Source organism: Apus apus, chromosome 3, assembly GCF_020740795.1.
Source record: "Apus apus isolate bApuApu2 chromosome 3, bApuApu2.pri.cur, whole genome shotgun sequence".
Lineage (NCBI taxonomy): Eukaryota > Metazoa > Chordata > Aves > Apodiformes > Apodidae > Apus > Apus apus.
In genome coordinates this window covers 87,673,762-87,701,650 of record NC_067284.1, presented here as the reverse complement: position 1 = coordinate 87,701,650, position 27,889 = coordinate 87,673,762, and the positions used below count along the sequence as shown (strand labels likewise).

Sequence of the window (27,889 nt, the reverse complement as noted above, 5' to 3'; positions counted from 1 at the left end):
GCTATAACAATTACTTCATTTTAAAACTATGATCTAATACTGAGAATAATTTGGGGGAGGGTAAAGAAATCCAAGTAACTCTGGTTTATAGTTACACAAACACACACACACAAATATCAGTGAATTATCTTAATCAGTGCTATGAAAAGATAAGATACCCAAACCTTGATAGTTAGAGGAAGAAGAAAAAGATATATCTACATACATATCAAGTACTCCTTTTATTAGGTATATTTGGCATAAGTTCAAGATAAATTTTATATAAAAAGAGGCATTCCAAATCCAACTCTGCAAGATTGGAAGTTATTTATCATGTAAAAGCAGGTTTTTCACATAAAACTCCTTTCAGAGATGCACATAGTTAAAAATCTGTCATCTCTAATTGGTGAAGGGATTTTGAGCACTTAAGATGCACCTAATTGCTGAAGCAATATTGAAGATTAGTACTATAACATTTCTAATAACTTTCAGTTCTGCAGAGCTGCTTTGGGGAAAACCAGAGCTCTCTGCAGTGTCTTCAGAGTAATTCAAAATAATCATTACTTTGAGGAACAGAAGAAAATTGGAAAATACCATGGATCTGTAGGAGACATGGTCTCACTACAAGTACATTGCAAATGAACCATGGAGATCTATAAGCATATAGAAGTCAGACATCAGTTTCCACTCCAGAAATGCTGAACAGCAGTTTTATCAACCTTTTTACTCCAGGAAGATGTTTAAAGCATCCAGCACCTACAAAGGTACAAAATATCTTAAAAGAATAATTATCATGCTTCTACAAAGGAGCTCTTGAGAGCCACTAGAATATTACAGTCCTTGCCACAGCTTTCAGTACAGATCAGAAATGAACTCCTGAGATACAACTTTTCTCCTGCAGGCACAAGTGAAGAAAGTTGCAAGTTAAAAGTATTTCTTTCTCTCCATGCATTTCAAGAAAAATCTTCACAAGAAGCTAGCTTCCCAGAAAAACATTTTATACCAGCTAACCTAGTCCTCCTAAGTCTTCAAAAGTAACCAAAATCCTTTCTTGTTTGTGGTAAGGAAAGAAGCTTTGTCTTAATTTATCAGTCATGCTCTGAACAAATATTTTCATAACCAGGAATCTAAACCACAGTAACTTTCACAGCTCAAAAACACCCAAGAACAACAACAACAACCACCACACTAAACTTCGTATGTATCTTTAACAGTATACACAACAACATTTTATAAAAGAACAGCAAGAAGTGAGATACTGTAGTTGAAGTTTTGCTCAATAGAACATCTTAAAAGTTGACCCAAAAAAAGGTTGGTTTGCCAAATGCCTCTCTGCCATAAAAGTCTTCCTTATGCTTTTAAAATGAGAGAACAAAGGGTAAAATACCAAGTTCTAATGGTCTCAGATTTGTCAAAGGACACAGACTATATAAATTTTCACACCTTAGTATAAGGCATAAGTGAAGAACAATTCTTAAAAATAGTGCACCTTCACATTAAGGAGCAGAAAACATCTTCCTTTACACTTTGGTGAAGAAAAAGGTCATTCCTCCCCTTACAGAAATGACAGACTCTTTCTCTTCTAATTACCTGGTAAATCTGAACTGTCAATTTTTGTGTTACATAGAGTGTCTGCTTAGCCTGGAACACTATTTAGACAGGCACAGTAGAAATACACTCATATTTCTCACACATTCAATTTGTGAAAGTTCTTTCCATCCCAAAAAATCTGACAGCCATTAGAAGTCACATCTCTCATTATTCAGCTGCCTAAATTCACTTTCAAGAACATCATTTTACAGCTGACAGCCTTAAAAAGGGTAACTTCTTTAGAGCATCACAGAAGTAGCATCCACGTTAGTTTGAAACCAACTCTATTCATACGAAGTTGAGATCAGAAAGACCTGCATATAACTTGTAGGAAATAAAGTATGACACGGTAACAACATAAGGAACTAAAACAGGAAAATTAAGCATCACGGGCATTTTAATTCTCATGCTTAATAATTTTCAGCAGGCATTTAATTTCTGGGAGTTTTCAAGTATTCAGACAAATGAAAGACAAAAGATGTAATAACTGGATTTCAGCCAAAGCAAAGAATCACATATAAAGAGAGATTTCAATTTCTGCTGATTTTTCATATCAATTTGCACCGTTGACCCTTTTCCTCCTATTATCATCAAATAACTTCAAATAGGTCTAGAAATGTATTTCCTACAGACCTTATTCTTCAAAGAAATATACAGGTACAGAAAAAGCCTTTGGTAACAAGAATTTAAACAGGTAAGCGCAAATCTGTTAGTCATTTTCAGCTAGGGCTACTGTGCAGATCACACTATAATTTCCTCTCAGCTTCCTTCTAAAATAACAGCAGATCTCCAGGAAGAGGACTATCACCTCAAATTAAGGCTGTCTCAGCATCTCCCACCTTACCTTCTGAGGGTAAGACATTCAATTTGTCCTCTCCTAAAGACAATACTTCAGGGAGTTAGGAGAATGCAGATTTAGAGTGAAGCATCCCTGTTAAAATCTTGCTCAAAACTTTCCCAAACCACTAGAGAAACAAATTTATTTATCTGAAATAAGTTACTAGTCATCTGTAGAACTATAGAACCTAGAAAAATCCGGCCATTAGCTATAGCTGGAGGAATTACAAAAAACAATTACAGAGTTCTAGATTAGAGCTTTTTTTTCAGTACCTTTGAAAAAAAACACTCACTTCTACTGTTCAGATGGAGTAGCAGCTCAGGTGGATGCTACATCTGCTACCAGAGCCCAGAGAAACTGGGATGTCTGGGCAGCCTCTGGAGCCCCAGCAGATGACAGTAAAACCCATTTCTTCCCAGAACAACAGCCCAGGTTCAGAACCACTAAACTTTTGTTTACTAGTCCAGTTACTAACAAAGACTTCAGAAACATTAAGGTCTGTGAAAGATTCACTGGAGATGGCAGGTGCTGTATCAGGAAACTGATTTAACGCAGATGCTTTTACAGCCAATAGCCAAGCAACATAACCTGCCAGCTGAGGGAAGAGTTCACTGTATGCATCTACCATGCTTCTCTTCTGCAGTAAAAGGACAGAGGAAGGGATGAAGTAACTAAGGAGAAGAGTTAAGATACCACAGCAGATAAGAAAGTGGAATAGAATTTGTTAGAATATTAATGGAAAGACAAATCACAGTACACAGCACCAACCATAACCTCCCAGTTAAAAATCACCAAGTTCAGAGGTCCCAAGCAAAGCAACCAAAAAGGTTCAGCTACATTTCCACCCAGACTATCAGGCCCTAGCTCTTACTTTTAACTGACAGTAAAATTGTTAGAGCTCATCACTCATGAGAGATTAGCACAGAGGGGAAAAGAGAGCATTTGACTTCAGCAACAGAAATCAAATTTTAATTGTCAACATCATTTTGAGAAAAAGGCAAATACGCATATGACTGGGTTTGTTAGCTGAAGACAAAAGGCAGTTCTGAAACTTCAGAAACAAGATACAATTTCTCATGCAAGACTAGCCTGTCTGGTACAACATTAGACAAAGAATTTTACTGATACAATTTTACAAGCAAGCCATTAAGGAATATGGAAGCATTCATACTTGCAGCTAGATGCTTTCAACATCTAATAGAGGGCCATTAAAAATTACTTTGAAAATCACCACTCACAAGGTGCAGAGAGTGGGGGGGGTTCCATCAAAGCTTCAGAGAAGACACCAGCACTGCCCATTTTCTGGGCAACACACACGCAGAGCAACGCCAATTGCACATGCAGAAAGCTGTTTATAATACAAGCACTAAAGACAAAGAACAAGGTAACAAAACAAAAAAACACATTTCAAACAGACCCACGATTTTATATAGTCATCCCAGAGGCACGCATTAAGCTGCATCTCTAAATCAACTTCAGGAACAGTCAGTACTCCTCTAACACATCAGGCAGGCTAGATAAGTAAAGTTTTGTTTTCACAATTTCTCATGAATGTGACTTACAGCAAAACAACAAAAAAGCCAAAACCAAAATCTGCCTTAGGACTAAGAATAATTCTTCTATGGTTACTCTGCCATGAAATTACTACAATCTCTCTCTTTTCTGAGTCTACCGAAGTAGTATTACCACAAGAAGAGCCAAGAATGTTTTGTCTTCTCTAAAATTGTAACACGATTACAGTAAGTAAAGTAGTATCTTATACCTGTAAGACTACACATGATACTTTTTTAGAAATTGTTACAGAAGTACTATGAGATACAGAGTTTGTACTTGAAACCAAATATACATTCTAGTATGGTAACTCACTACACTGTGGATGAGATACTAATGAATTAATTTCCATAAAACCTTATTTTATTTTAAGATAGCTGAAGGTCCATCTTAAGCAGATTATAACTTAACTCTTGAAAATGTGTGTCAAGTTAACCAACAGAACATAATAAGAGTGTGCTGACCAAAGTGGTATCAACTTTTACCCTCTACTTGTCTAGAAACTCATTTCAGGTTGTCAAGTTATTATGTCAGCTGGCATACCAAAAAGCAAGTCTTACATTTCTGAATGCTGAAGAGCATCACCATCACTTCATCCTGTCCTGTATTTCTGAAATATGTCCTCAAACACTAATCAGTTTCCTGCAGCTTCCATAAGTAGATGCTTTCCACAACAAAGTGCAAATTAATATGCTGTTTTGTGAAACATGACTGAACTTTTCAATACTCGAATTCAGCAGTAAGTACACTGCAGAAAATACTGATCTGTGGCAGGAAAAAAAAAATAAAAAAAAATTAAAAGGCTACCTAGAATTTCCGGAGTGATTGTAGGAGAGCTACCAGAGGTTTGCCCAGTATTTTGGGATGTCATGGGACAAAGAATAGTATTGTTAAGCTGCTGCAAGGAAACACTATTATGTACCCACTCAATTTTATACTAAGACTATGCTGTAGATACCACTGATACAAACTAAAATCCTCTTGCTCTGGCTTTTTGCTATCCTGGACTTCAGCAGAAGTCGTCACTTCTTCTATACAAAGTGACTGGCAGGTGCAGAACCGCTGTAGAGAAAGATGTGCCCAGTAGGTTCCATCATTTCAGGGCAGCTAATTCTAAAGCTTACTGTAGTTCAGGGTAGCAAATTATACTGCGATTCAGATTGCTTTCTATTTTATTTATACAGTCTCCAAGTGATATTTTTATGTGTTAAAATATAGGCTGGAAGAAGACAGCTATAACTAGAACAGGAATTTGCAATTTCTAAAGCAGGTTTTTGTCAGCAAAAAACTAAAGCACTATAATTAGTCAACATTTAATTACCCCTGACATGAAAGATATGAAGATGTAATCAAGAATGATTAGAAAAATTGCAACTTCAAGTTGTGTAGCTTAATGCTAGCAATACCTTATAGAAATCTCAGAGTTCTAATTTCACAGAAATTAGCACAACCACTTAGTGCTAGGAGTTTCTAAGGAAGCAAACAAACATCAAATAAAAAAGCAATACTTGTTTTTTTTTGTGTAAATGTGTACAGTTTATATGTATGTATATATCCTGATGGCTAATGAAAGAACATACACATACAGAAAAACCACCACAGACAACATGCAAGGCCTACATTCATTACATTTGTTAGTCACTGAGTTTGTGTTTTTATTTCTTTCTGACTTAATCCCAGAAGCGTTTTTCTTTTCAACAAATGGACAGTTTAGAGTTACTGAACATACATGAGTTCAGACCAAGGCTCATGTTCACAGCTATGCCCTTTAATACTGGTCAGGAACCAAATAAAACATTCCCTGGCACTTGAATAAACGTATATTATTCAGTTTCCTTTCTAAGACAATGCCAAGTAACATGGTTTCAGGAGATGCAATGACATAATAAATGCAGACAGATTTCCAGCATGATTAAAATTAAGCACTGGAGTAGAATGCCTGTATAGCACAGAAGCAAATATTAAGCCTACACTGCTTTGGCACCAAGTTTTTGCTGACAAAGGACCCTGGGTCAGATCTTGGCTACCTGGATGTCATTTAAACTTCAAAAGAAGACATGTCACATCTGACCTTGTCAAGTATGAATTAGAATCACAACAGTTTTTAAATTTCTGAAGTGCTCCCTGTCCTTCTGCTTTACTTATCTGGAAGAAATTAAGCATTCAGTAAGCAGCTTACAGCTGACTGAAAATATCAGCAGTTAAATAATAGATATGGCTCACACCAGTTAACCTACAACAGTGACTGAGCATGCCAAAGGGGTAGTCGTTGCTGAAAGTTTGCGTTGTCCCTACAACTAGAGTTTTGCAGCATTTAAGGCCAAATCAGCACACTCAAAAAACCATTCCCCCTCCTGATGAAACTGGATTTGAGGTCCTACCCAGAACTCTACCTGTAGTTCCCTACTTCTAACAAAGATACAAGACCTTCCAACAGTTTGTTCTCTATGCAAGCACAGCGTGCTTCAAAGACTGACAGCTAACACAGGCTTTCCTGATATAAGAAATGCTAAGTGTAAATGCAGTTCTAGAACCTCAATAGAATATAGCAAACAGCCTCCCTTCATCACACAGAGCAACAACAGACATGCACCCAACCAACTTCTTATATCATCAGTATGACATACATACCAATACCAAAATTGGTTAATTGGTGCTTGAGTCAACTAACCCCTAAACCTGTCCTATATTACAGTAAGTTATCAGGGTTCATGGGATGTTTCCACAAAAACCTCGTTTTTCCTCAAAATTTCAAATCTGTATATTGAGCAAACACATCAGGAAATACTTTAGAAGTTAGCTAAGTCTTATAAGTTAATTGATATGTCAGCTTATTTCCTAAAAGGTTATGATAAAGAAGAGGTATTTGGTCTACTCACTGTCACTTTAAAGGCACAAGATCAAAAATAACACGCTTAAATTCATTCCATGATCTACCCTCTTTTCTCTAAGACCCATCTGCTCCTTCAGCTCTACAGTGCCCACTCCCTGTGCTCTGCCAACTCATTTCTACAAAAGCAGAGCAACTATTCCTACTGTGCTGTGTTGATGATACCCCTTCAGTATACATCCTTTCATATTTTCTTCTTTTGCTCTTCATCAATTCTAATTGGTATTTTTAAGCCTCTTTCCTGTGCCCTTCCATAACTCTGCTTTGTTTCCTCTCTGCTTTAAGGGTTGCAGAACAGCCGGGTCTAGCAAAGTTTATTGTACTAGTCCAGCAGTACTGCCCACTACATTATCTGCTCTTGCTAAGAAGGTATTGATACACAGTAACTGAGATCACATTAACCTATTACTGTTAATAAGCCAATAGAAGAGGGTTACTGCAGTCAACTTACACCTGAGCTAGATTGCTTTCAGTTAAAGTTTTTAGAAAAGGTAAATAGAAAATTGTTGCCTTATCACTGTTGCTTTGAAATTATGTGTTGCCTTCCCAAAATTTATAGACAAATATCATAGAAGGGTTTGGGTTGGAAGGGACCTTCAAGATCATATAGTTCCAACGCCCCTGCCGTGAGTCAGCACACCTCCCACTAGACCATGTTGCTCAACACCCCATCCAACCTGGCCTGGAACACTGCCAGGGAGGGGGCATCCAAAACTTTCCTGGGGAACCTGTTCCAGTGTCTCACTACTCTCACACCTAAGAATTTCTTCCTATCTCATCTGAACCTACCCAATTTCATCTTAAAACCATTATCCTTCATCCTATCACTACATGCCCTTGTAAAAAGTCCATCTCTAGCTTTCCTGTAGGCCCCCTTTAGGAACTTGAAGGCCACTATAAGGTCTCCCTGGAGCCTTCTCTTCTCCAGGCTGAACAATCCCAACACTATCTCAGCCTGTCTTCATAAGAGAGGTGCTCCAGCCCTCTGATCATCTTCATGGTTCTCCTTGGGGCTTGCTCCAGGAGCTCCATGTCCTTGTGTTGGAGGCTCCATAACCAGGCACAGTACTCCAGGTCTCACAACAGTAGAGTAGCGGGGAAGAATCTTCTCCCTTGACCTGCCAGCCATATTGCTTTTGATGCAGCCCAGGATATGGTTGGCTTTCTTGGCTGCCAGTGCATGTCATCAGCTCATTTTGAGCTTTTTGTCAACCAACATCCCCAAGCCCTTCTCCTCAGGAGAACTACAAAACATAACCCATGCATCTCAAGACAGCAAAAGCCAATGATACTCAGGCATTCATAAGCAGGAAAAGCGGGTCTAAACTCCACTCAACATAAACACTCATTTGTTTCCAACATGCTAGCTATGGCTGCTGCAGTTCTGTGGGCTTGCACTCTACTGTAGTTGTGGATTAGCTCCACAGTCCTTTCGACAATAAAATATCCCAGAAAGCTCAGCCAAACTTGCAAGCAATAGCAATTATTTTTACTTATTTCCATCTTCAACAGCCTTTCTCAAGGCAGTCACTAGGACATTTGCAGCTGAGGAAGGAGTTCACAGTCTACCCATATCCCAGCATAGATACAAGAATGGAAAATTGTCACATTACTACAAAAAAATCTTCACAGCAAGTAGAAGCTAAGAAAATCAAAGACAACTTTTTACAAGCTATGCTTATTATTGTACAAAACAGCAACACCAAAGCAAAAAGGGTATTTGTATGCCTGACTGCAAGGCTGCCTTCACTGTTTGCCTTTTCAGATTAAAAGCAAAACAGCTTCAAACATAATACAAAATCACAGAGGTTGTGAAGCTGTTCATAGGCTTGCTCTTTGGAGTCTATGCAGACAGACTAAAACATGAGGTATAAAATGCTACTGATCATGCCATATACCCCCAAACTAGGGAGGAAATAGAAATCTAGACTGTCCAGGAGAGAAGTCAGTGTACTTTTAGAGATATTGAAAAACTTTCAGCATTGGTCGAGAGATTCAGCCCTTGAATTTTGAAAATCACTACTTGGATTTAAAAAAATAATACCACTATTGTGCTAACAAGAATATCTACAACTATGCAGCCTCTCTCACCCTCTGAAGAAGAGAGCTTCATAGCTGCTTACAGAAACTGTCATGCACAGTTGTCTAAGCAAGACACGCTGGAAAAATTATCTGGAGTGCAACAACAGACTTCCCTTTGAATTCAGTAACAACCCTCTTCAAACTTTCTTCTCCTCATGTTGTCTTTCCTCCACAGAAAAAGGCACAAAGATTTATAGCTAAAAAGCTGTTAAAAAGAAATCAATTCCATCCTCCTCAAGTAAGAGAAGGAGATGTGAGGGAATAACAATACTGAGGGCTGGATATGGGCACTTGAAGGAAAAACTTAATTCAGACCTATTCTGTACTGACAAACAGGTGTTCTTAATCCCTTAGAGGAAAATAATGAGTAAAGAAAAATTTTAATGTAGCAAAAATTCTTAGTGTCATAACAGTTGTGAACAATTAATCACCTTTTCCAAACAAATTCTTCCTAACAGTGAAAACTATCAAAAGCACTAGTTTATTAAATCCAGGAGTAGCAACACTGTTCAAAATAAGAACTACATGCGGCCTAGTACCTGCTTTTCCTGAGAAATTCTAAAACAGGGCAAGAAAACCTGCTTTTTTTTTCTTTATAAAAAATCTCCATGAAAGTTTGTACAAAATTAGAAAGCTTTGGTTTTAAAAATTTGGAATCTGTGGCAGCTTGACAATCAGCATCCCATTTCCAAAACTTCAAGAAAAAGGACCATTCCACCAGTGGTCTGAGGCTACCAGATGCACCTTCTGCCACAGTGGCCTATTACTGAACTAGTCTATCAGTAATTACAGTGGACACATTTAAAATCTGGCTTTTAACAGCATAATTATGTCAGTTTATTTGCTTTCTGCACAAATTGAGACCCCTTAATCACCCATTTCACAGAGAAGTCTGCATGCAGTACTTCATAGGAATTTCTTTCTGATCAGAATTTACGCTACTCAGGAGTTTGCCAATATTACTATTATGGCAATGGGAAAGGAAGACTGCTCAAAAAATTTGACCTTTCCATTGGAAAATCACATCAGACTGACAAAAATCTTTAAGAGCAGCCACATGGATAGAGGGAGCGATGGCAGGCAAGAATTCCTCTGCATTGCTGTTCCAAAAAAAATTTAAAAATAGAAAAAAAAAGCCACCAAAATTGCTTTTTTCTTACATCAGACAAATGTTTACACTGGCCCCACTGAAAAGAAGTAGAGCAAAGGTAAAGCTTACAGTTAAATATGTTAAAATTCTGAAATCCAGAATCCCCTCTCAACCGCTTGCATTAACCAAGTAATATTTGAGCTCCAGAATCTAGCAGCTGATGTACAGCTTCAACATCAAAGGCTAAATCTGAGGGGGTTTCTGCATTGTGGTACTTTCTACCTACATGTCTGTGTTGATAATCTGCACCAACAGAACATATTTCTCTGCAGCTCACATACTGTACTTGTCACCAGCACCTGCTATGGACAAATTTCAGACATGAAAAGCAGAAATGTTCAGATTTACATCCTTCTCAATAAATACAAACTCCTGGGTTTGAAAACCAGTTCAAGCCAAGCAACTGAAAATGTCACAAAGGCAAGGGAAATGCCAAGGAAAAACATTGAGGGCTACATCTGCTTTATGGAATGAAGATATTTGAACGAGCAGAACAAAGATGCTTGATTTTGTATGCAACTAGAATAAAGAAATAGCTACATCACCACTTCTCAAAAACAAATTCCCAAGCCTTTGGAGATATGCCATGCCACACAAACACAGACTCCCAAGACTGCTACTAGAGCAGAATTCTTTGGAAAAAGAAAGCCCACAATGACAACACATTCAAAGCTGGCAGAAATTGTTTTTCAAAATGTCCCTGTGAAGCCATCTTTAAGTTAAACTTCATTCAAAATTTTTGATATTAATTCATATTTAGTTCAGTTTGAAACATTAAATGGCCTGACGTAGTAAACTGAAGCTTTGCCATCCACCCTGCTATCATCCAACAATGTATTCTCTCACTCTGAAGCTTTGGTTTTGTTTTTTTGTAGATCATTATATTATTTGGGCTCTGGTTACCAACAGCACAGCATTGAGTCACACTTTCCTTTCAGGAGGAAAATAACCATGTTATTTTACTTTGTTGCTGAACTTCCCCCTTTCACACTAATTTGAGGATTCCCTAAGCAAGAGAAGAACATAAAAATATTGGTTTATGACAATATTTTAAATTATTTCCTCCCCAAAGAGGACTGATTTGCATCAGTGGCCAAAAAAAAAAAACTCAACAGGAAAGAACTCGGGTTTTGTTTTGTTATTTGTTTTGGTTTGTTTGTTTGTTAAATTAGTGTCTACATGTATGGGTTGGATCAGGAAAAGTGCTACTGTAAAATAGATAACCCAGTATTAATCCTACTGGCAGCCAAATTCTTTAAAATCTGGAACAATAAAACAGCATAATTTTGTATGAAGATACTATCTATGAGGACAGGAACTACATAGCTACTTTTTTGCAGCAGTCAAGTACCAGCTGGAAGGGGAAAAAAAGGAAAAATCAGAGGGACAACACAGCATTACCAGGTGCAAAGAAAGCCAGTTAGCATGGCACAAACTTCTCAGTGATCTCTGTAAACTGAATCAAAGCTCCCTTCCTGGGGCAGAGCTGACTATGATCCTTGGTAGAGAAATTAACTAATCCTCTGAATACAAAACTGGTTTTTTTAAAATATAATCTTAACATTAATTCTAACTTGTAAGTTTGGTAGCCTCTGTACTACTACTGCTTTTAATGATTCAAAGAAAGCCTACTAAATATTACTTGAACTTCAGGAATTGGCTACACACCAAGATTTTTTTCTTATGATGACTGTACACGGAAGATGCTGTTTAGGCTCTGCAAAAGACTTCATTATAAAGAACAACATGCTTCTTCAAGCAGTCCCAGGAGCTACTTAAAGTCTTCCAAAGGTCATCACTTTCTGCAACTCTCAAGGAGGAAAATAATTGTGTATATTAACATTTCATTCCTATTAACTAACACTACACAATTAGGAGAGCAAGAGGGGGGGGAAACAGGAGAGGGACTGTCAAATATTTAATGAAGTATACTTATGCATTAACCATGAGAACATGGTCATAGTACCATGCCATGAGACAGTTCAGTAACCATACACTTCCTCCTACAGACAAAAATAAAGTACTTGTCCACACTTACTTTACTCTATTCCATCACCTCTTTATAGAGGAAATTATTACAATGTCTTTATCTCTGTGGTATTTCAGGTCAATAGTTCTCTGGTTTAGAAAACATGCTCAAATACCACTGCCTAGTAACCCAAGATATAGAATATAAGGTGTTAGTCTGTAGCCTGATGCAGAAAATGGAAGGCTCTGACACCCCCCCTATTGCTTTGAAGTGTAGTACAGATTAAGTAGTGGCCTGAGAAAGGCAATGAGACACAGCTTGCCATCATCAAAAAGAAACAAGCTCCAACATATTTAAGAAGTCTTAAAGATTGTAAACAGCACAATGGCAAAAAAATGACAAGCAGATTAAATTAGCTTTTATTTATAAGACATAATACTTTCCACTTGCACTCAATGCAAACATTTTATAACACAAAATAGCATGCTTACATCAAAAGGTAAAAATATTTCAGAAAAATCGTGCTTGTTATTTCTTGTGCAATAGTAGAAATCTTCATTCCAGTTTTTAAAAACAAACCTGTCTTGTCACGTTACTGTATGCAACACAGGTGGACAGAAAGTGGTGCTGAACAGGCAACACCTTCAGAATTAGTGCATCTTTAAGAAAGCTACTGCAAAACAGAGCCTTGGCAAATGAGTGTTGTTGTGAAACATACAGCTTCTCTCAAAGAAGAGCCTAAGCCCACCATTGAAGCAGAGTGTGAAAACACATGGTAAAATAGCAAACAAGTTAAAATTTGTAGATAGATGCCTATCCACAGGGAAAAAAAAAAGGCTGGCAGTATCACCTCTCTTTCATAATTGCTGATCTCCTCTCACAACACATTCTGATCTATTATAAAATAAGCTGAAGTCATGCAACATTAAGCTAGACACTGACATTTCTAGCACCAGTGCCACTTACTGGCAGGAGCGATGGCCCAAGAAGACCAAAAGAGTAAAAAACAAGTTTCAGGCCAATTGCTTTGAACTGTGGAGAGGCACTAAATGTAGTGGGAGTCACAGGCACCCCACCAGAATCTAATTCACTACCTGCCAAAAGCTACTGTGAATTCCCAAACAGCCATCAGTAGGAAAAATCAGATTCATTTTAACTTTAAAGATAGAATGCATGTCTGAAAGCTAACTAAAATCTAGCATTTCAGTGTCACAGTGATGGTTACAGAGTAGACTGAACCTTTCCTGAGAAGATTTACAGTACATTGGTTTTGCCACAGTTCAAGCTGTAACTTTGCTTGCAAGTTCTCCTACCCAGATTAATCTTTCCAGAAACTTTAGAAGCATGGTTTGTGGCTACACAAAACTCAGATTTATTTTTTTTTAAAGAAATTTAATAGATTACTGTGACTTGAAAGTTTTTTTGAAATGTGCCCATGAAAAAGTGGGTACAATCCAAATCAACTGTCATCCTAGCATAATGGACAATGACTTTGTCAGGTCTCTTTTATTAGATTTGTGCAACTCTACACCACATATTTAATTTCTCTCTATATACACCATACAACTGCCAAAAAAGATACTGTAGTATCATGATGGATGCAGTTACTGTTTCTAGAAGCCTCCTTCTCTGCTAATGCAAATCTGAAGGCAGCTGACACAGTCCACAAAAAAAAAAACAAACCACAACCCAGTTGTCATCATTCAAATCCAAACATGACTGAAAAAGAAATAAATCAGTTGAGTTGTCAAGAAGCAACCAAATGGTAAAGTAGAGGGATACAACAGCCCCAAACACAAAACAAACATGAAGAGAACAGCTTTCCACTCATATTTGGTCTTAACAGGATGTAATTGTTTTTGTCTACAAGTAAACAGGTAAAACTGAACTGAACCTGGGAAACAGGTACACTTAACAGCTCTAAAACTGCATTATTATCCTTAGCACAGAGGCTATTTATTGTTTTGTAAACCTCAAAGATAAGTTAATTTAATAGGATAATCAAAATTATACATTGTTGCCTTTAGTACACATGAACATCAACCCCAAAACATCTGCAGCATGGATTCTCTCCAGATTTCCTTCAGCTCAACTGAATTTGACTTTCCTGCGGAGACCAATAATATAAGCAGCTTTTTATACTAATGGTAAGATTAGTAGAGCACATGTTTGTTCTCTTGGGGCTTGTGGTGATTTTCTGAAATAGAAAAAAGAAAGCAAAAGGCTACAGTTATTTAGCATACCTGTCTCTCCTTTTTGATCTACAGCTTATCTTCACTCCATTTCTTGATTTTTTTATGCAGGATGCTTTGTTGGTGACTGATAGAAACTACATACGACAGATACCATGCCTTTTAAAACAAAGTAGCAGCCTACATCATTACCTGTCCCTTTTCTGTTTCAGAACGCAAATAAAACGTGAGTTGGTGTGTGCCAGATACTATTAAAATTCTTGAGTTCCTCAGCCCTTCTTCCTTCACAGACACACTGGCTTTGATGGAAGCACTAGCTTTGGGCATCAGAAACAGAAGTAGCCAGTTCCTAGTTTAACTTCATGAAACAGAAACACTGAGCTCTTTTTTTCATACTCTACCAGCATGCAATTATTTAATGCTTAAATTTAGGATCATAAAAGCTCTAGTTAATGGAAAATAATCAAGTGGCCATCTAACTTTTTCTTGATAAGTTCACGTTTAGGTAATAGGTTTCCCAAGAAGTATTCACCATACATTCTTTATTCCAAGACAGGAATATCAGTAGCTTTTCATACTTGCAGGGAAAAGAGAACATAGAATCTATTTACATGGTGCTTTTTTCCAACTAAGATATAAAGAATACAGTCCCTAGAGATTCAAGCACAAACCCAAGAGCACAGCACAGAAACTGGGCAAATGGAACTAAACCAACTTATGCTGTATATCTTCAGTCCTCAAAGGAGTAAAAAGGCAGTGTATGTTACAAGACACCTCTATTATTGGAAGGGGCATAAGACCTAGAACTGCACTTCCAGAAAAAAAACAAAAAGGCAGAATGAAGTGAATCGTTAGAAAAACTACATGATGCTACATGTGAGATAGATTATACTGGGATAAGTAAATATAAAAACTGATTACTGGAATCATGGTAGGGACTAATTACTCCCATTATAAAATGTTTAAAGGCATCTGCATTTTTACTAGACATGAGCTTGTAAATTTAATTTTCTTCAACAGCAATATTTAGAGGATCAATCTTCCAGTTAACATGGACAAACTAAGATCACACATACTTAAGCATGCTAGCATGTTATCCACCTACTCAAACAGTGCAACTGGGACAATATCCATGTCAACAGTAGTTCTACCCATGCTAAGACCATTGCAATAACTGGCAAGCACTGCAGTTTACTGGCAGAACTGGGAAAAACTTTGTTTTCCTGGCAAAATATAGAATTCAGAAAGAGAGAGAAGAGAAACAACTATTTGGTCATTTAACTATGGGCAATAACCACTGTAACTTCTAAACCTAGAAGTGAAGCCAGTAGTAGCACTTCCTATGATTTCGTTTCCATTTTCTTCACTATTTGTATGATGACAAAAGACCATTCAAATACAGGGGGGGAAATACTACAAAGCTAGTGTCTTAAATTGATAAGCCTGAAAGAAGACTAAACCATGCAACAAAAAAAGCAAACATGCTGACATCCCAGCTGCTACAGCCTACTGCCAGTAAGAGCATGAGAACAGTCTAAGTGAAAACATCAGGCAGTTGCCAGAAGAATAGTTACACTGATATACTTCCAAAAGACCTCTCCCATTGGAGACTCTTGTTCCTCTGGCTGACAAAGAGCCAGCTAAACAAATTCCAAGCTAGAAAACTGATATCCACAAGCACTAACTGATCACAGAAAGCTAGAAAATCTTTTTAATTATTCTGATAAGACACTAATGCAAAAGTACGTCTTCCAAGCTGATCGTTTAATGGTCCCTTTCTATCACCTCTCTCCAGGAAAAGCAGCATGGTACCTCAACCTACAGAGGACAAAAGCAGACAAGTGTCTTCAACTCAATTGAAACTGCAGATGGTAAGCTGTGTCACTGAGTTCACACATCTAGGCAAAAAGAAGCAAGACTTGTTCAAGTATAATTTGAGAAACAGCAGCAAACAAAGTACAAGCCTCTACAAAAAGGCCACTGTCTTCAGTTTAAAAAAAGAAAATTACAGACCACACACACACTTCACCAAACCCAGTTTTACATCTATCCTCACTTTTATAGTAAAATAGAATCTCTACCTAAAAACCTGCCTTATCTAAGAAATGATGTTTTTAAAAGACCCATTGTGTGCCATGATGTTCTGACAGTTTTATGACAGTACAACAGGAAAGTAACACAGTCATATAGCTAAGGGAAATTACAGATAAACTCAAAATAAGAGTACTCAAACAGAAAAGTAGCAATAAATGAAGCAAACTGCAGAACTTATTAGCTGTTCTGCATACATAAACAAGTGCTTAGCATCTTCAAGTACTGCCATAATTCCAGTGCTTCTATGGATTATTTTAATAGAAATTGCCATCTTAAGTACAAGATTTCTCCGTAAGTTCTACTAGTCATGTCTGTTTAAAAAAAAAAAAAAAAAAAAAAAAGATTATACATCTTAGAAGACCATCAAGTACATACATCCACTAGTATCCAACACCCTGCTTATTCATCATTATGAATCGGCTTTTTTCACCAACTGGGTGCACTAAAACCAGTATTTCTTAAAACAATTTTAGAAGTCTTGGCAAGACTTGTACAAAAGAAAAACTATCAGTTCAAGGATTGTAAAGTGTTCAAAGAAAGTAACTTCCAATGTGCTCCTACACCCCAAGACTCATCAAACAATATCCCTAAACTGCCTTTTTTTCCGATACATCTTTTGGAACACCAAGGACACTCAGTAAGTTTAAAAAAAAAAAAAAAATCACTGCAGGATACATGATATGCAGTGAGTGGAAGGAAGTTTTTACATCACTCTTCTTGCTTACTTATCCAGATTTGTCAGTGGAAACTTTTCTCAGTACCTGGGTTAACAACATTGTAAGATGACAACCACAATCACAGTTGATCTGAACAAATGCCATAAACCCAAACTGTCATCTGCATCTGCACTATAGCTGCTCTTGGAAATAAGCATTAGAGTACCACAATTCTAAACAAAAATAAACATGTATGAACTCAAGGTTTCAGAAGTGGTCAACATCACCCACACCAAGATTAGACACTAGATGTGGTTCCCTGCATAGCTCAACTACTGTATCAGATCTAGACCCAAACTCTAGTCAGCTTAGCAGCATAAGGTCCCATCACACTTCAGTGCTGAAGACAGAAAAGCTTGAGCTCTTTTCCATATGCTACATAACTTGAGACACTATCATTTCTTAAAGGCAATTACTTCAATTACTGAGTTTTAGTCCAAAACAGTCAATTATCTAGTATAGTCTGTTGAGATACAAATAGACAAAAAGGTTTGGTTTGGAGTGACAGGTCACACCAAGAGATGACTCTTAGAAGTACAGCAAGTAACAGAGTCAAGCTTCAGCTCTCTCACGGGTCCTTACAGCACTTGCTATAATTACTTTTCAACATCAGCATCTACAAAGAACACATAAAGCAAGCTAGATGCTGCATCAGTGGAAAAGGAACGTTTCCTTAATTAAAACTTTCAAAATTATTCACTAAGATAGTAGATATGGGTAACAACTACTCCACATAGCAGAACAGTCAACCATTTGTTGAGGCTAAATGACACACCACATCTTCATGCCAGTGGCTGCTGGCAAAACAAGAAATTGTATTGGGAGATATCAGAGGACCAAAGAATACCCCCTCTTTGGTCCAACTAGATAACACAGGAAAAAATAAGCCAGATTGCTGTTGCTGGATGGTCTGCTATGGTAAACAGGACAACTGGTGCATTCCACTGTAGCAGGAGACAAGCCATCATCCATAACAAGAACTTATTACACCTCTGCACAACATACACAAACCTAATTTAGCGAAACACTCCAGCAGATAAACTGTAATTCAACTGCCCATACATTTTTTCGTAGGTTTGCCTACCACAGCAGTGGTTTTGTGATAGGGACATTTCCCAGTGACTGAACAACGACCTGCAAATATATAAGTTGGTCCAGCATTAGTCAGTAGCAGTTTGCTATCAAATGAAGTAACTAATGAGAAGTACATTTTCCTTACCAAGGTCCTAAGAGAATTCAAATATACTTGAGTGAACAGACTTCAATTTCACTTAGAAAAAGCAAGAAAAATAAAAGCCAAGCTATCTAAAACCCCTAACATTTAATCTCACTAAAGTACACATCCATATATAAACCCATTTATTGACCATCCTTAAACTGACAGGTCAGCTAGAGTAAATTTATTTTAGTAACCAAAACTAATTTCAGCTGTGCTGATTACTTCCAGGGTGGCTAAACATTTGGAACTTCATACAAGGAGAAAACATTTTCCCCTCATCAAGTCATAGCTCTTGGAGAATTTGCACACAATAGCATAACTCACTGCCAATTCTTTGTATAATCTTTCCTTGGCTAGTTTTTTTGTTTCAAGCAGATCTGTTACACACTACAGACAGTCTCTTGCACTTTGCTAATGCCTGAACCTGGGTATCTAGTTATTATTTGCTTTCCTTAAAAAAATGCACAAGTTTTATGACAATGTTACAACTTCAGAAAAGTTTAACTGAATCCCCAACTTTTCAATAGGCTCTTTTTTCCATGAGAGACCATAGTTATAAAGAAGACAAACCCAAATTACAGCCTTTGACGTGCACTACACAACAGTTTTGGGGGATATATGGAATGCTCTAAAATTCAGAGTTTTAGTATCTCATTCCATTCCCATTTGAATTTCATAAGCAGAGTTCAAAACTAACATCTGCTCAGATAGTCCCTTTACATAGATGGCTCTGTCAGGTGCTGGAACTATTTGAACTAGCATATATTAGCTTGTTTAAATGACAGTAAACATACCTTAGGCAATTAAGAAAACCAGTGTATAAAAAAAGGGATAGCAGGGAAAATAAAACAGTTTAGACAGATGAGAAGGCAAATGGGAAAGAAAAACAGTGTTGATAGTAATCTGCACAAGCTACATTGGAAGGCTATCGTATGAAAAAGTAGCTTTGTTTTCTTGGAAGAAAAACAACTTCAACATGCAATTTGATACTCACCAAGGGGGAAAAAAAATACCACAACAAACAAATCACGTCACACACAAAGTAAAAAAGGCCTACCTTAAAGACACAATGGAAGAGTAAAATACTCTGTATTACAACAGATCATTGGAATTGCCCCACCTAAGTGGTATCAGCCACTTCTTATGGAGAGAAAACAGATGCTGATTTTTTCCATTTTCTTTAACAACTAACATAGGACACAATAAATTGTCCAGGACTACTTTGTTCATGGTAAGATTACTTGGCAAACACTTAGAGAATGACAGGTAAGCATGTACTTGCTATGCATTAGTAACATACAGGTTTCGTAAAATAAATCACTCTCCAAATAATGGAGGGGAAAAAAAAACCAATACCACACATTTAAATATCTTCACTTCTACTTAATGGGATAGGTCTACCATATGAAAATTTCTGTGGAAGAACCTTACAGAACCAGAGGGAAGATGAAATGGTTCAGTTGCTAATGTTATCTAGACTATCTTATGCTATGCATTTGAATTCCTAAACACATAAAATTAACATTTTGATGTGGACATTTACCTTTTTTTTTTCCCAATCTTCCCTCCTCCATCCATCCTTTATTCTTTTGAAAGCTTACATGAAACCAAAATGCAAAAGAGAAGAAGAGAACCTACTAATTTCAAAACAAACAGCATGAAAGAATGCGCCCTGGTTTTAAAATGTATATAGCTTAAGATACCACTGTTTTGCATTGCATGACGGCAATAAAACAACCTGCTTAGTGTTTCTTTCTCTAACACAGACTAATACTCTTTCCACTATATCCTGATATATTCAGGCAGTGACATTCAGCCACATATAGCTGCAAAAACATAAATGTCTCACTGCTTCCTGCAGATTCATTATTAGAATTCAAATGTATTGCCAACACATGGCATCACCAACAGATTGGCAAAACACGGCTTCTCCACTAAGTCCTAATAAAAATCACATTTAGTAAGAAGTTATCAACTGCCACAGAGTTGAAAAACTGTAGAACACCTGGCTATACACTGATTTGTACCACTATAGCTAAACTACTGCCAGGAGTAGGTTATTTAAGAAAAGACTCAAGTGGACCAAATCAACTTATGCAAAAAATATAAGTTTATATCTATCATTTGCATTGACTTAATTTGAGCAGCTTACATTCATCACCTGAGTTTCACAGGATCAACCATGTCATAATATTTTCTTCTCAAACAGATTTAATTAACCTAACTGAAAGTAATGCATATTAAATTATTTATAAATTCCATGTAGTTACCAAGAAGCCAACCAAAAATATTTTCTAGGCTGTCTCCTGGAATTATTATTTTTAAACAGCTTCTAGGCATGCAACAAGGGTTACTGTCTTGCAACACTCAGTACCAATATAAAAAGCTCTCTATTCTATTCCGTAGCAGAGTACCATCATGATTGGCTTTCTAGCAGACAATAGCACATCTATCATCTGACCTACAGAACACTGTAAATCAAAAAGGACCAAAAGGACAGGCAAGACTAAAGAGGAAAACTAATCAAAGCTTCTAAGGAAAAAATGTAGAATTACCATGTAATTTTGAAGACTGAGATTGAAAGTTCTCTAACATATGCTTAAATGGTTTATTTTTATTTTCTCTAGGTTGGTCTGAAGACCAAGAGATGACAACTGCATTTTGGTAATCATTACTGAGATTGATTCACAGGAAGCAACATCACGCCTTTTCTAAATTAGAAAAAAAATATTGTATGTTACTTCTGTATTTTATTTTTGGAAGTACCTAGAACACATGGAAAGAATGACTGGCTTTTATTTGCAATACACTTCAAAACACAAGACTGACAAGAAAGAACAGGTAGAGTACATGACACACTTCATTAGTACACTACTTAATTTTTAAACTCTGTCAAAGGTCATCACTACAACTTATAAACTTTGTACACTGAGATCACAGCAAGCAGCAAGCCACACCAGCAATGGAAGAACTGGGAGAAGCACAGCATACTACAAGAATACCCACATGAAAGGGAAAAACTAGGGAAAAAAATTGTTAACTACCCTGTTTCATATGAAACTACTGAGAAAATGATTCTTGCTTCCCCAGCTTCTTCTGCCATCACTACAGCCCTGCTCTCCATTTATTCTCCATTTATGAAACAAAATAGCTTTCAGTAATCCAAGAGCAACAGCACTTATATCGACATCAGTCATTGATTTCTAATCTGGCAGGTTGCAGGGGACAACACAAGTCTTCTGGCTAAGAATTAAATTCTCACTACTCCTCTATAACAACAGCAAAGCCCCCACTGAAGCATTTCAAACAGCAGGGGAGAAAATAGGAAGAGCCCAATATGACCACAGGCCTAAACAGACTGAAAAAAACTGCATTCGACTGTCTTTTAACTGCAAAGTTAAATTTCTATGAATACACAGACATAAGTGACTGAATTGCCAAGACAGTAATTCTGCCACGCAACCTATGTTAGATTAAAAAAGCTTTGCATGTATAACAAACTTCCAAGACTCATTTTTATATTCTAGTGAGAGGAGGGCAGATTTATGATTGAAGTGCCAGACCATTTTATTTCTTTCCCATTTATTACAAAATTGAAGAAAAACATCTATTAGCAGAAACTGTTACCTGTTACACAGAGGAACATCCTTTCCATTCTCCTTGGACCTTCTAGAAAATGAAGGCCACAAAAAAGATACAATACTTTTAACCTTTGGTATCTTCACTTGTCTAAACATCAGGATATCAGAAATCCCATCAAATGTCACATCATATAAAGATTGAAGTTGCATTTAAAAGTGATGGAGCAAACCAAAGTTTAGCAATCAAAACACACAATGCCTCCCCAAACATGAACTGGGGAGGTAACTTTTGACCCCCTTCCAGAAAGAAGTTCTACTGCCTTCACACACCTTAACAGTCAAAAGAAGTTACACTCCACAGTTTCATTCTCTGTCAAAAATGCGTTAATGCACCTGAAGTTAAAATGTTTCCCTTTTCCTCCTACTTAAACCTTCAAAAACAAACTTAGGTTTATTAAATCTGTAGTATATGTAGTGCTCTTGCTCTCCTATGTACATCATTATGTACAATGGCAGTAACAGCCTCATTTAACAGTTCAAAATAGTTCAAGGGTTCCGAAAAAGCAGAAAAGAAGAGAAGAAAGCTTTGTATACGCTGAAAGGAGTTACTCTAAAGTTTTATGCTAGAAGAACAAGAACTTACAAAGCTTTCTTTTTTTTTTCCCCTTGCTTTTCCCAAAGTGATCAAGTTACTTTTAATGAGTCACATACTCAGGGCAAAGCTTCACCTTTTACCTTTGGGTTTATTTCATCTCCACTAGCTCCATGGTACAGTCACCTATCAAAAGCCTGCTCAAAAAAAAATAAACCCAAACAATTAAAAAACCCCAAAATCAGAATCCTGAACAGAAAAATACCCCTATATACAGGGCAATAACCAGTTCCACAGGAGAAGCCTGCCTCCTTGTGGCTCAACTAGCTATAAATTAAATTTCTCCCATTTTTTCCACTACACCCAGCAAATCCAGTGAGCCAAAAGATTAACAAAGCTTCTAGTTCAAGGTGGGTTTGGAGTTTGGTTTTGTTGGGTTTTGGTTTTTGGTTTGGTTTTTGGGTTGGGGTTTTTTAAGTGGTGGGGGATGGAGAGCTGATAAAAATAAGTATGTTTCTAATTTTAAGAAGCACTGGCAAAAGTTATCCATCTCTCATTACTCAAAGACTGCTTTTAGCCTCCTCCTCTAGATAGCAACGACAGGGCGGGAGGGGAGAGAGGGCCAACTTTAAAACAACTGACATTCTTTATTTACATGGTAACAAAAGCAAAAGCTTGTCAGCACTCTGGCACCTCAATCCAGAAGGCTCCAAACCTTGGCTCAGCTGCAGCTAAACCTAGCAGGCCCTTCTTGATGCTTTAGCTTTCAATAGTATCTCCTTTCTGTTTACAGGTCTCCTTCAGGATACGCCTAGGAGGACTGCGCTCTTGGCAGCAGTGAAGGTTCCATGCTTTCAACAAGATGCAGACATTCCTCTGTCCTGCCTGAAGGGCTCAATTACACAGGGCTACTTTCTTAATACCTGGAAGAGTAAGTTCTTTAGAAAACAGCTGGGGTTTGGGACTGTTTGGTGTGCTGGTTTTCAATCCAGCCATGCTATTGTGCAAGAGCTTAGTGGTTAAAAAACTTAAAACCTGTGTGACAAACACACAAATCCAAATTCACACCAGTCTTAGGAGGAGATCACATCATCAGTATGACTTTGGCTTAGCAGGGTATGAGTAGTTTTCTAACCATCTTGCAGAAACTGCTCCATTTTGTGCAAGCTGGAGAAACAGAGCATGAACCACTTTTGCTACTGGTTAGGAAATTAATCCACAAAAAGAAGCGAAGTTCCAGTCCACCCCTGTGTCACAGCCCATGCTTTGGGAACTGTTTCTCTAACCTTTAAACAAGCAAATCAGACTCACTCTTTCCAGCCAGTCATCTGGCTGGAAAAGGAGTGAACTGAACCTGTGGATCTCAACCTTACAATCATTTCAATTGGAGATTCACTGAAGAAAAAAAAAAAAAAAAAAAAAAAAAGGACATAAAAAGACATCTCTGCCCTCTCCCAGTATGTTTTGAATGAAGAGCATCAACTCTACCCTTTTCTTCTTTTCAGGGAGAAGAAAACAACAACAACAACAACACATTATCACACCCTAAATTCCAGACATGGAAGACATCATTTCTTTCTGATATGGTTTTCATGCCAATGTCAGAACCACAGCACAGTCAAGGTTGGAAGGGACCTTAAAGATCATCAGGTTCCAACCTCCCTGCTACAAGCAGGGACACCTCCCAGTAGACAAGTTTGTTCAGAATAAGAAGCACGGCACCTTCTTTTTTGTTATCATTATTATTATTTACATGTTTACGAATAAGACAGCTTCTACTTGGTTTAGGCCCTTTCATGCCTGCCCAGCTCCTAACAGGCCAGAGCACTGGTGGGCTGTGGATTCCATCACTTTTGCCAGGGGACAAAAACTTAGGCAAGGCTGTCCTGCACAATGCGACATCCAAACAGCTTCATAGATCTCATCAGAAGGTTGTAAAAGAAGAAGCGAAATAAATAGAGGCTTACATCAAGTCTGACACCACTCTAATAAGAAAAGCAAAGAAAAAAAAGTAAATCACCCTTTCCTCTTACTCAGGTGCAATCCTGGTTGGCAAAGGGTAAACACCTTCAACTCTACTGAAGAGAAAGGGAATTGGTGGTGGTCATCACATCACGGGACTGGCTGCTTTAACAAACAAGTCCAGCATGTCTGGGTAACACACTAGGTCTGTGTACAGAATAAAAACCATCCTTATGGAAAAAAACATTGTATTTGTATAAGCAGAACTGTAATTAACATGCAAATTACTTACTCACACAAATGAAGAACTATCCCCTCCTGGCTTTTGTAATCTTATAGACTGAACACAGCAGAGACTTCAACTTATTAAAAGTGGTGTTCTTCTGTAAAGCAACTGTGTTTCCATTATATTGAAATAGTGGGCAAGCAATAAGGACTACATGAAGTCGTATACACCAGGAAATTTACTACAGCCGGAATTCTGTTCGCAAGTTTAAGATAGTTTGTGGGTTTGCTTTATACCAGGGTCTGACACCAAGTTAATAAGCCTTTTATTGAGATTCAAAAGCTATTACATTACACTCAGTTTCCTCTACTTGCATTTGCTAACCTATGCTGAAGTCCAGGATTAAATTTTATGCTTCACTGACAGAAAATAGAATCCTAAATCACCAATCCACACATAATTGTTAATTTCTCCACTTGTTTCTCGTGGTCACAGCACCTATTTTATTCCTGACTATTGCCTTGCATTAAACTTTCACATTTTTTGAAACCTAGCTCTGAGCTTCAGCTCAGGCCTAAGAAATGTCTCATTTTCTTTAAATACCAGTAAGGTTTACGAAATTTTGTGCAGCATGATGACAAATTACACTACCGAAGCAAGTATCAGGATCATAGACCTCTTAAAACCGTAATAAAAACTCCTCCTAATATCCATAATAAAAATCAGCAGGTTCTAGTAGATTAAGTACCAGACTCGTACTCAGAAAAAACAGTTTCTTTTCTGTTTTATTCTCACCTTGTCTTCTAGATGACCTTGGACAAATCACTATCCCCACACTGCAGTTTCCCCAGCAGTAAAAATGAACTGAACAAGAGTTGCAAATCTGTCTGGAAACTCCAAATGAAACACACCATAAGAGTTAAAAATACATTTCCCTATCTGCAGATATATTTGCCTTGATAGCTTTTCTTTATCCCATTATACATCAGCAGCAGCATAAGATTGCTTTTACTTTCTAAATACACTCTGGTGGTTGGTTCTTCAAGAAAGGCTCCAGGCTACTGCCTTGCTTTTTATCACATGCTTGATCTATTTCTGCTACTGTACCTACTTCGAAGGACCACAAGCTTGCATTTAGCAATACACACTTAACACTTACTTTAATATATTACGTCAAAAGTCGCTGTTGAACACATTCCTAATCTAGAGGGAGAAAATAAAACAGGACACATCAGAACAGTGAGCCAATTATCAACGATCAGCAAGTCATTCTCTAGACCCTTGCTCACGTAAGTAATCACGCAAGTATCTGCTTCCATGACCTGCCATGGGAAACGGCCATCAGCAGATCTTTACCATGAATGCATGCATTGATGAAGCAAGCTGCATCACTGTAAAAAGATTCCTCTTCTTATACACTGCTAGACTTCAGAAACACTACTTTTCATTTAACAGGAGACTGCCATTTATGAGCAAATAACACTCCTTAACTGCAGTACACTCCACTCAGTTGCCCTCTTCCGATTTCTGGGTTTGTTTGGGGTGCTTTGAAAAACCATGCAATTATGAGATGCTTTTTCAACTTCCCTACCCTAAAATAAAAGCAATAGTTTCTAAAAGCTCTTGGCTTTGCTAGTCTTTGAGGGAAAAAAAGGCCACCAAAAAAAAAAAAAAAAAAAAGCAGCACTTATCCATAACTCATTTTTCTAAACAGTTAGTGGATAAAGTTGCCACTTCCCACATCATGTTTTGATTGACACAAATGTGAACTAGGACATACTTCCAGCTGCTTTCCTGATCAATGAATTGCTACAACACATAGAAACATTTACTGAGTAAGTTCACGGAGAGAGTAATGAAACAATACTCCTGTACTGTCAATGGACAACTTACTGAACATGAGCAACGGAGCTGTTAAAAAAAGGAAGGGACAGACCTTCCGCACCCCCAGGCATGAAATGTGACAAATCCAGCTATTTCCTGAAATATTGCCAAACCGATCAGAAAACGGTATCTTTTAGGCACAGCGCCAAGGAGAAAGGAAATCGCTGCACATCCAAGGGGGGCAAAGAAAGAGGAAAACGCATTTGCAGCTCGGATCCCGGCGCGTTCTCTGGGTGGGCACACAAGCCCAAAGGTCTCCGGTGCCGGCGGGGAAGGAGGGAAGGGGCAGCCGGGAGGGGAGCGGGCCCCCCGCCCCAGCGCACAGCCCCGGGCCCCCGCCCGCCCGCCTTCCCCTCCCACACCAACTTCCCCCGGCCCGGGACGTGGCCGCCCGCAGTTGGACAGGGAGCCGACGTGACGAGGCTGAAACCGGTCTGAAGTCCACAAAGAAGCCATCTGCCTCCGGGAAACGGGCAGGGGAGCGGCGGGCCGGCGGGAGGGGCAGGTGGGGGTGGCGAGGGAGGACCCGGAGCAGTCCCACCCCACCCGAAAGCCAGCGCCCGCGGGCGTGAGGAGATCCTCCCGCCGCCCCTGCCCGCACAGCGGACCCAGCCGCCGCCGCCGCCCGCCCAGACCGAGCCGCCCGCCGCCGGAGCGGGGAGCGCGGAGCGGGCGCACCCTCCCCGCCCGCCCCGCGCCGGGCTCCGCGCTGGGCTCTCACCTTCCTCCCGCCGCCGCCGCCGCCTCCGGCCAGCGCGGCGCTGCCGCCCGAGTACATGTAGTAGGCGATGCCCAGCACCCAGAGGAAGGCGAAGCAGAGCAGCAGCCGAGACCTGCGCCGCATCCTTTCTCCCGCGCCGCCGCCAGGCCACCAGGAAACGGGCAGCACCCGCCGCCGCGCCCGCCGCCGCCGCGCAGGGTCAGGGGGCAGAGGGCGGACGCCCGCCCCCCGACCAATCCCGCGCCGCCCGGCCCCGCGGGGGGCGGGACGGGGCTGCCGCCGTCACCATGGCTGCAGCACGCCGGGCCGGCCCCGGGGCGCCGGCTGCGCGCCCCGCACCGCCCGGCCCCGCACCGCCCCGCACCGCCCGGCCCTCGCGGGCGGGCGGCGGCAGCTCCTCGGCCCCTGCGCCTTCGCGGGCCGGCGGGTCAGCGGCCCGGCAGCCACCGGCGCGACGGCCGGCGTGGTTCCCGAGCCGCTCCGCGGGGACCGGTCTTGAGGGGCTGGGCTGTTGATGCGGGCTCGTTGCCTGGTAATTTCACCTGTCTGTTCACCCCGTCCCAGCCCGAAACACGGCGGGACAGGCGCTGCGCGGCTGCTCGCGCTCGCCGTGCTTCGCTGACCTGTGCGCGCAGCTCGTGCTGCTGCTCTTC

At 39.2% G+C, this 27,889-nt stretch overlaps 1 protein-coding gene across 2 annotated transcripts in view; it reads right to left on the bottom strand.

Moving 5' to 3' along the window:
• The window catches only part of GALNT2 (polypeptide N-acetylgalactosaminyltransferase 2), a 98,877-nt gene extending 71,474 nt beyond the window's left edge, over positions 1 to 27,403 (bottom strand). Inside the window, exon 1 of one of the 2 annotated variants that reach the window (XM_051614936.1) lies at positions 27,237 to 27,403. In XM_051614936.1, coding sequence (XP_051470896.1) covers positions 27,237 to 27,359 — 123 coding nt within the window. In that variant the 5' untranslated portion in view covers positions 27,360 to 27,403. The remainder of the gene's footprint in view (positions 1 to 27,236) is intronic. The other variant, XM_051614935.1, reaches the window with a different exon arrangement.
• Between the last annotated feature and the right edge of the window lie 486 nt (positions 27,404 to 27,889).